Source organism: Cyprinus carpio, chromosome B20 (assembly GCF_018340385.1).
Source record: "Cyprinus carpio isolate SPL01 chromosome B20, ASM1834038v1, whole genome shotgun sequence".
NCBI classification, from domain to species: Eukaryota; Metazoa; Chordata; class Actinopteri; order Cypriniformes; family Cyprinidae; genus Cyprinus; species Cyprinus carpio.
The window spans coordinates 24475796-24486225 of NC_056616.1; the positions used below are offsets into that span (position 1 = coordinate 24475796).

The following is a 10430-nucleotide window of genomic DNA, read 5'->3' on the forward strand; positions in this document are numbered from 1 at the left end:
TGTTTTGAAGTCCAGGTTTTGAAGTCCAATTAAGTGCATAAATCTATCATAAAAAGTGCTCCACATGGCTCTGGGGGTTAACGAGGGCCTTATGAAGTGAATCGATATGTTTGTGTAAGAAAAATATCATATTTAAAACATAAATATGGATATTTTTCTTACACAAATAAATTGCTTCGCTTCATAAGGCCTTTAATAACCCCCTGGAGGCATGTGGAGTACTTTTTATGATGGATGGCTGCACTTTATTTTGTTTCTAAATCTCAACCCCATTCTCTGCCATTATAAAACTTGGAAGAGCCAGGACATTTTGCAATTTAACTCTGACTGTATTCATCTGAAAGAAGAAAGTCATATACACCGAAGATGGCTTGAGGTTGAGTAAACCATGGGGTAATTTTTATTGTTGGGTGAACTCTCCCTTCAACAAATGCTAATACAGCCAGACCAGGAGATGTTTTTCCCCCCTTCTTTATGATTTAGCATTGTTGGAAATTTTGTGTGTGGGGTATAGGTGTTTTTCATATTAATGGAATAAAGTTTGGAGGTAATGAAAACAATAAACGATAAAAACATTGACACCAAATCAGAATCAGTCCTGCTATAACAAGCTTGAGAATTGAAAGCAGCAGACGAGCATTCACTGAGAATAAACAGACGATGTCGTTCGCTGGTGTGGATGCTAATATCGTTATCTTTATAGTTATCGTTCTTGGTGTGAACAGAGCTTTAATACATCTATCTGATCCGATAACTTGCAAGTACAATATCAGACACTGTAATATGCTCTGGTCCCCTCCCTGCTTACCGTGGTGATGAGATACACAGCAGACTGTCGTCACTCAATGGCTGGATGTCTAAGTGGTGCACGCAGAATAATGAGTTTTTGGGGCAGACCTAACCTGTTGAATAGAGATGGTCTTACACAATGCAACGTGTAAAAAGACGGTGTGAGTCATTATAATCAGTAATTATGTCCCCACTTGATGCAGCAAAAGACTCATTTGTAATGGGTTTTATTGGTTTTGTCTCGTCACACCGGGACACGGCATCACATTATGGTAAGAAGTGTAACATTTCACATGCTTGAGGTATTCAGCCAATCACAACGCACTGGACAGCTGGCCAATCAGTGTACACCTTGCTTTTCACACCGATGAGCTTTGTAAAAATCAACACATTTCAGAAAGGCGGGGCATAGAGGAGAAACAATAATGTACAAATACACAAAATAATGTTCTTTTTAGCAACGTCATATGACCCCTTTAGATTAAAAAAAAATGACTTGACTTGATCCACTCAAATCAGTCCCTCATTTACTTATCTATGTTAATGCCTTTGGCAAGCTAGCCGTTTATACCATTAATGGGTCAAAAAGTGAATTTATGTCACTTTCTAAGCATATAAATCCTAATAAGTTTAGTTTTTTGCCTTTCAAAAGAGTTAAGGATCACTTCACTTATCTTGGCCTATTGATTACAAAGAATCCTAAGCATGTGTTTAAACTGAATTTTTTTTAAAGTCATTCCACAATTAGTCAGTAAGCCAAAGAGGAATAAATTTGATGTCAAATCCAACCTCTAGACATGTGATTTCACCAAGGAACTTGGTGTAGACCCATCTGATGAAACATGAAATGCTCCCAAAGGTCGCAAAACTCTGGAGTCTGGGTAGTTCCCAGGATAGCAAAGTCTACTAAAGGTGGTAGAGCTTTTTCATATTTGGCTCCCAAACTCTGGAATAGCCTTCCTGATAACATTCGGGGTTCAGACACTCCCTCTGTTTAAATCTAGATTAAAGACACATCTCTTTAGCCAAGCATTCACATAATGCATCACATAACCTTGTATTTCAGTTATATCTGATCAAATGCACATTTTCATTTTTTTGCTTGGGTTGAACACATCATTTTTTGCTTAGTTGGACCAGCAGCTACATTACTTTTTCTCTATTACCTTCTCTGTTTCTAACTAGGATTTACACAAGCTTCAGTCTGGATCCAGCCTTTACAAAGACCTGAGATGACCAAACATCTGAGAAGAGATGATGCAAACCCCCCAGAAGACATACAAATCTACCAAATTTTGCTATAATGGACATCAACTTGAGATAGTCACAACTGATAAGCTATTACTAAAGATAATGTAGAATCTTTAATTTTCTGTAAAGCTGCTTTGCAATGATTTGCATCGGGAAAAAACGCTATACAAATAAACTTGAATTGAATTAATTTTTTTGTAGTATACTGATTATATATTATGTTGTTATAAAAAGCTCAAAATAAAATATAAAATAAAAACAGGCTGGATCAATAACTTTAATCATCAACTAAACTAAACTTGCCAGTACAGAACGTTTATTTTTTCTGCTTAGAAGACCTAAAGTTGCAAAACCGTCTATGCTAAGATGAACTGAAACCAAAAATTCTTGTGTAAACAGTTAACTGATAAAAATGTTACCAGAGGGATGTATCTCTCTCGAGTGCTTGTAAGATACGAGTTAAGCATTTTGCATCTAGTGCTTACCAAACCCTTCTTATGACATCCTATAAAATGTTATGGAAGACGTGTTGCATTGTTCTGTATATTCAAATGTAATCTTGACGTCAGCATATCTCATAGCTTCCTCACAAGCCAGGAAGCAGAGGGTCACGATTTAGTACTGCTGTTTTTCACTTTTTTACAGAACTCGAGAGCGAAAACAAGGAAACACCTGACTGCACTAAAGAAACACCAGAGAGGAGGTAACGGTTTTGTCAGTTTCTTAAACATTTTAACCGAGCTAATACACGATCAGATGTGATCATTTCCTCGATTCAGAAACTGTTTAGAACCAATGAAAATTATCTTTTAATCTTAATTGGAGCTCAAAAATAGTGCATAAAGTTCATTCAGTGAGTGTTACTGTAAGTCTGCGCTGTGATTTTGTTCATGCATGATGGCCTTGTCTGACTTTTCTCGTGCTTTGATTGATGAAGATGACAGTGTATGAATCCAGTATGTGTTTGTCTGCATATTTGTTGTGTTTTTTTGTCGTAATGCACAAGTTTGCAAATTAGAGATGAGGTGTTTCTATATTGACAGGACATGTTAGTGATTAAACTGGTTGTTTCCAGTTTCACTTGTATGTAGTTCATTGTGAGCTGCAGGAAGGAAGTGCAAGAAGAGCTGGTATTGGTAGCGGTTTCTGAGATCACATATACAAAGCCTTTCAGAAATACTGCTGTGCTACTACTAAGTGAAATCTGATGCATCAATACCATTACAATAAGAAAAAAATCACCATGTACAGATAAATACTTGATTATTTACTATGATTCTTGTTTTTACATGTATATTGTTGACCCCTGAAGTGTTCATCAAGCCCTATCTCTCTCTCTGTCTGTCAGATGGACGGGTCAGTCGGTCCGATGCGTGTGTTGGTGACGGGCGGCAGTGGGCTGGTGGGGCGAGCGATAGAGCGGGTGGTGAAAGAGGGCGAAGGGAGGGAAGGAGAAGAATGGATATTCCTGTCATCCAAAGATGCCAATCTTGTGTAAGAAACAATCATTAAACTATCACATCATTGCATATATAACATGTACGTACAGTTTTCACTTGACTGAATTTGTGTTTCTCAGGATTAAGGCCAATTCACACACGAACTGTTGCCATGACGATTCGCACATTTCACTTAAAGCGTGCTTTACCCACAGTCTCTTTCGCTTTATTCGCCGTCTTTTCAGGCGAAGAATGACATGCAAAGAAATGAATAACAGTGTAGACACTGTTACTTGACTCTGAGTGACTCGAAGTTTGTTGGTGTTTGTTGGGGCAGTGTGAACAAGACGTTGGCGTTTATTTATACGGTGTGAATTGACCTTTTAAAAAACGTTTTTCATTTTCATGCTTCTATTATATTGCTTCATTAGTGTTTAAAAGTATTCCAGTTAAATAGAACTTACCCAGGTGAAAAAAAGTGCACTTTGCTTACTATACTTAAAGTGCTCTATTTCCTCGCACTAATTTTGTACTTAATATACTAAAAATGAATCTTAAGTACTTCTTAAGAAAAACTTAAGATCATCTAAGTGTACTCAACTGTGCTATTTTGGGACACCATAAATGTTAACTAAAATGCGCTCATAACATACTATCTCTGTACTTAAAAAAATATTTATTTACCACTTGTGGTACCCTTAAACTATCTTTCATACACTAGTACACTCAAGTGTACTACAAGTGGTGACTAAATACATTTTTTTAAATACAAAGAGAGACTTACACCATATTCACTCAGTTGATCTCAAGTTTTTCTTAAGAAGTACAAAAGAATAATTTTAGTATATTACGTACGAAATTACTTTTTTCACCTGGGTATGTAAACGTGCTGCTTTAGGAGCGCTGAAGAGACGAGAGCAGTCTTTCAGAAACATCGTCCAACGCACGTCATTCATTTGGCCGCCATGGTGGGAGGACTCTATAAAAACATGAGACAGAACCTGGACTTCTGGGTAATTATTAACATAAGCATCATAAGGTTGGAAATATTGCTGTTGAATGATTAAACTCTACATAAGCTGTGTTTGTTTGTTGTTTTCAGAGGAATAATTTGCACATCAATGACAATGTGCTGCACACGTCTCAGGAGTTTGGGGTGGTGAAGGTCGTTTCCTGCCTGTCTACGTGTGTTTTTCCAGATAACACCACTTACCCTCTAGATGAGACCATGGTAAAGCGCTCACACACTGGCAGTTTTGTATATGTGCTTGATGTTCCTTTAAAAGGCTCATATCAAACATGTTTTGTCCTGTCCAGTATATATATGGTGAGATAATGAGGCAGTAGGACAGATACAATCAGGGCTTTACATTAACACCCGCCAAACCCGCCAAATGCGAGTGAATAGTAGGGGTATACAACAATCATCTGGGTTTAAAAATTGATTTGATTTTGACGCAATATTTACACTGAAGCTCACAGCAGGCAGTTATGGGTTATGGTATGGGGTTTGACGTTTATTGGACGAGTGGTGGAGTTAAGAAAATAGAATGGCACAGTGATCGAATCACAGCACATTTTGTGTTTGGGAATTTGTTTTATAGTTTTTTAAATGATCTGTTTTTGAATTTCGTTTAAGTTTGTTGTTTTTTTTGTTGTAATAATGTAAAATATGTGAAAAATGTGTTTTCAAACAACCTAGTATGAGAGCCTATTCTAGTACACCCCCAAAACAAAATCAAGACTTTGTAAAAGAGCATAATAGGACCCGACCCATATAATAATATAAAACGTCATTTCCCCAATAACAAGATTGTGGGCAGTGAAAATGCTTAGCGGCTAATAACTTTGGAAAACCACTAATTATAGTGGCTGGTGAGCAACTTAGTTAATGTCAAGGCCTGGATACAATCATTCCTGACCAACAGAGAAACATTTGGACCTCATGGATATAGTGATTTAAAATGCATGATATGAGAGATTGAAGTTAGTGGATGTCAGATTGGTTTCATGAGCCTGTTTGCATGAATTGTGAATCTGTGTCTTTCTGTGTGTCAGATGCACAACGGTGTCCCCCATGAGTCTAATTATGGTTATGCCTACGCCAAACGCATGATCGACGTCCACAACAGGTCAGTTCTGCTCTCTTGGTGTCAAAGTTCACTGGTTATGAGCTGTTCTTGGTTCTATTTCATGAAAACATGTCCAGATTGCATTTCTATGACGAAATTTTGCTTAGAGAAAAAATATACTTTTAGAACCATTTGGGATTTGTCTGCATGGGTGTAACTTGACGTTTGGCCTGGGGTCGCCAGACCGTGTTACTGGGTATTCAGGTTTCTCGGTTTCACATTGGACATTCACGCAACCTATTTAAATAACAGGTTTGTCTCACTCTTGCAAATCAGTTGTGCTTACATGAATGTGCCATCTGGTTTGTCCTTAGCAGTTCAAACAATATATTCATTACTCAAATGATCAAACACATTTTCCACCATTGTTTGCATTTAGATTTTTTCCCACAGTGCATAAAAGTTTCTGTGAATGTACAAAAGTGGTAGAATAATTGGTTTGTTGTTGAACATCCGGCCTTTATCACAACATTCCGCACTGTATCAACCTTATCTTTAACGTAAGAGCAAAAGGTGTGGCCATTTTTTACTGAAATATGCCAAGCTTCAGGTATCGTCCACTTTCAGTTATTTTAGCTGTGTAATGAAAAAAGTTACATTATGCTGCTTGATAATGCAAACCGCTGTGTTAACATATTATTTAAATTTAGAGTGTACAGCCAAAGAATCATACCGTAACTTTTTGTTTTTGGGGATGAAAATGTTGTCTTACCTAGTCAAAAACAAACTTTTAGTCTGTGCCGTTTTTAGTCGATGAGTGGATACAATTTAACTAAACATTCACAGCAAATTTTGTGCCTTGTTACTTTTGAGAAATAACATTCATTTACAATAAATGTCATTTTGGCACTTGTAATGCATGACGGATCGCTGTTGGCGCCTCAGTTCATGCAGCACGTAAACACATCATCTTTCTCTTTACTAGTTACAGAATAAAATAAACATGAATAAACACATGAAGGTACTGTATGTTGAAAACTTACTTGAATGTGTCCTGTCTCATGTAATCACTCAATCAATTTCAGACATAAAACAGCTTGTGAACAATATGCTATAATGCCTGAAAGCGGACTTTTCGGATGATTAAGAAAACATACTAAATAATCACAGAGGCATAAATACGAGCCTAGTACGCTGTGGGTAATGTTACCTAACCAATCTGATGCAGCTGTTAAACATTTTTTATTTAACTGATGAGAAACTGGCAGGAAAAACTAAATGGCAGTTTAAAGAAAACAGGGTTTTGAGTTCAACTTGGAGTGAGAATTTCGACAGCGGGATCAGTAGGGGTTTTGTTTGGGGATATATGTCACCCCTGATACTTTGCTGCATGTACAGCACGAAAATCCAAACTTATTCTAATTCTGATTGGATTACTGTATGTGGCCTAGAAAGCAAGCAAACAGCGCTTCCATATAATCACTAAAACTGTCACTTTATCACTTAGTTACAATGCAAGGATTTGCGAGTGTGCAGGAAAAAAATCAGTGAATTCTGACTAACTTGAACACAATGGCCAGTCATAGGTGTTTTAAGAAATCAACACATATGATTGTGACTGGCTACATTGCTGAATGCTACAAAAACATGTTGTAAATAGAAACTTTTGACTTTTTGACTGTTTCATAGTGCAAACACAAACACACACTGGAGCCTTTACCAAATTTGTTTCGCCAATATCCTATTATTACAGTTTTGAGGGAACTGAGGGTGCTTTGGCTTACTGATAGGTCAATTGCATTCTTCCTAGTAAGAATTAAATTAGAGAGCTCTGCAATTCAATTCTTAGTAAAAATGCAATTACCGAGCTCTCTAATAATTTCAAGATGACAACACAATGTTCTACTTGGAGCTGTTCACACCCTTGGACTCAGAACTATCGCACTATCAATGCCTAAACATAGCTCCTAATAAATCTGAGGTGGTCAGGTAGTACTAGTTGTAGCTCTCTGAAAACTCCCGGTTCATGAGTTGTAATTACGAGTTCTATGAGAACATGATGCTTTTTACAAGTTGTTATCTTGTTATCATGGTAATTACGATATGGTCATCAGAGCAAATTAAAAGAACGCTGAATTTGATGATAATGAAATGGAATTACAAACCTATTCCGTTGCAGTTACTTTGATGTAATATAGTACGCAATTCAACTAAGTCGTGCGTTAGCTGTGATGTCATGCTACTTTAACCTCAGGAAATTCAGTGTCCATAGATCTTTAGTTCATTAGAGAAATGAAGAAAGAAACTCATTGCTAAATGCACACATATTATGTATTCATTATATTTGTTAGTTATGCCTTAATCATTTTTGAATAAATCTGTCATGAACCAGGATTTATGGCAGCCACAGTTTAAATGATTATGTTTCAACAAACTGGAGTAGAAAACTTCAAAGTCCATGTGAACCGGAAGTTGCTTCCAACTTTATTTCAGTGTAGTGACGTACTTACAGCTGAAACGGAATACTGAATAGAGGGCATGGTTTTATGTTTGCGCTCCTCCTCTCTGTCGCTCACTCATAGCAATGTAACGGTTGGAGGGGTGTGTTTAAGGATATTCTGCCCGAGCAATTAAACTGACATCATCAGAGAAGGAATGCTATTCCAGAGCGGAAGCAAATGTTCAGATTTTGATTAAAGATTACCAAGACAAACAATTTTTTCAGCGGATTAACTTGCAGTGATTAATTGTTCACATCAAGGCTAGCAATGTGCGCTAGTAAAGTAAATAAAGTCAATTTTGATTTAATGCAGGCTTTAATGGTCCTAAAGACAGACTTGAGTTGCCTATAATTCTAATTTAGTTCATTTGTGAGACTCAGAATACAATTTATTTGGGTTAAGATAGTGTTTCAGTGTGTCATGTGGTGTGTGTGTTTGTCTATTAGGGCGTTATTTCAGCAGTACGGTTTGAAATACACAGCCGTCATCCCCACCAACATGTTCGGACCCCATGACAACTACAACATTGAGGACGGTCACGTGATGCCGGGGTTGATCCACAAGACGTACCTGGCCAAGAGTGAGACTCGTTTAACTCACAATCACATTCAGAGCATCTCACATGTTCACAGGGTGAATGATGTGTGTTTGTGTTGTAGAGGAAGGTACACCTCTGCAGGTCTGGGGCTCGGGTCGCGCTCTGCGGCAGTTCATCTATTCTCTGGATCTGGCTCGTCTGTTTCTGTGGGTTCTGAGGGAGTACGACGAGGTGGAGCCCATCATTCTGTCAGGTACTCCAGCTGTGTTTGACGTCACACGTGTTGGGTCTGTTTCATCAGAGCTCATTGGTTGATCATGTTTCTTCGTTTCTTTGTCTAGTCGGGGAGGAGGATGAGTTGACTGTAAAGGATGCTGTGGACGCTGTGGTGGAAGCGTTCAGGTTTGAAGGGGAAGTTATTGTATCCTTTTTTTTTTTAATACAGCTAATAGTAGGTTTCATGGGGTGCATGCACCTGGCCCTAAGTTAACTTCCGGTTTTGTATTTGTTTATCAGTCTGGCTATGGCTCTGTCTACAAATGCAGTTAAAGTTAAGGTGATGAGTAGACTGAAGTTGGGCTCAGGTGGTTGTGCTGTGGGATGTGTTTCCCATACATTTATTTATTTGTGGCGCTCACAATATCAAAACTGACCGATTTTCCAAAAGGCTTCATTGAATAAACAGTATTCTACTCTAGATATAAGACTTATAATCTACTCTAGAGGGACTACTGTAGCTGTTGTTATTGATTCTATTTGGAAGTCTACCGGAAGTTAAGTTAGGGCCACAAAAGCGTTTGTTTATGTTGTTGCCGTTGAAACCGTCTATAGAACAGCAATCTTCTGTGGAACAGAGATAAGGTATCTTGTAGATTAGAGTTGAGTTGTTGAGCTATGAATAGCAACATAAGCACCATAAAAGTAGTCCATGACAGAATGAACTAACCCTCAAAGCATTCGTTCACAGACTTACAGCCGAACCTTAACTAAGCGCTCTCAGTATGACACTAGTAAATCAGATGGTCAGATCAAGAAAACCGCCAGTAACGCCAAACTACGCAAATACCTGCCAGACTTCAAGTTCACGCCGTTCAAACAAGGTGATCAGCAAGAGATTCAGCATTTATGTTTTTCCAATATTAGTAAAGAGAAGAATCTTAATAGATGTTTTTCTTTTTTTTCCCAGCTATCCTGGAGACTTGTGATTGGTTTGCAGCCAATTTTGACTCCGCCCGTAAATGAAGATCTTTACATCTGATTGGCTGTGGGGAGTTTAAACAACTAAAGCCTGACTGATCCAACATGTTCAACAACAAAATTGTAGTATTATTTAGCTCTTTAGCTTTATTGTTTGTTTCAGGTTTTAATAAAACATACATTTTATGTGGCATATATACCATGACCAGTGTCATACATTTTTCTACCACTGCTATTTTCTGGGTTTTATACTATACTGTATATTCAAAAATAAACCTTTTTTTTTTAATAATAATGTTAATGTCCTCTTCTTTTTGCAGTACTTTGGTAATATTATGGGGTTTCCAAATCATGTTATATAACTATTTTAAGCTCTATAATACATTATTTTAAATAATTGTTATATATATATATATATATATATATATATATATTTTTTTTTTTTTTTTTATAATTTTTTTTTACAAAAAATTTCAATTTTTTAATGTATATAATAAATTGTTTTAATTATATGTATTTTATTTTTTTACACCTTTGGACTTTGAGGTGATTTTTTTATGTTTTTATTTTTAATTTTTATTAGGATTGTATTTTGTGATATGCATTGGTTCAATCCAGCAGGTGGCGCTATTTCAGTATCTTC

General features: G+C 37.0%; 1 protein-coding gene across 1 annotated transcript; it reads left to right on the top strand.

The window, feature by feature from the left end:
- The first annotated feature begins 2450 nt into the window (after nucleotides 1–2450).
- On the top strand, nucleotides 2451–9984 carry LOC109113541 (GDP-L-fucose synthase-like). Its single transcript, XM_042747316.1, has 10 exons — nucleotides 2451–2743; nucleotides 3389–3534; nucleotides 4378–4492; nucleotides 4582–4710; nucleotides 5538–5611; nucleotides 8499–8632; nucleotides 8712–8843; nucleotides 8932–9011; nucleotides 9591–9690; nucleotides 9777–9984. The coding sequence occupies exons 2-10, from the start codon at nucleotides 3389–3391 to the stop codon at nucleotides 9830–9832; spliced, it is 966 nt and encodes a 321-aa protein (XP_042603250.1). The 5' UTR covers nucleotides 2451–2743; the 3' UTR covers nucleotides 9833–9984.
- Nucleotides 9985–10430: the final 446 nt, after the last annotated feature.

What these genes read in the sequence shown, in the direction of transcription:
- LOC109113541 (XM_042747316.1), top strand. Translation starts at nt 3,389, where the DNA reads ATGGACGGGTCAGTCGGTCCGATGCGTGTGTTGGTGACGGGCGGCAGT. An exon ending in TCCAAAGATGCCAATCTTGT is followed by an intron (nt 3,535 to 4,377) that starts GTAAGAAACAAT and finishes GTGCTGCTTTAG; the next exon opens with GAGCGCTGAAGAGACGAGAG. An exon ending in GGAGCCCATCATTCTGTCAG is followed by an intron (nt 8,844 to 8,931) that starts GTACTCCAGCTG and finishes TTCTTTGTCTAG; the next exon opens with TCGGGGAGGAGGATGAGTTG.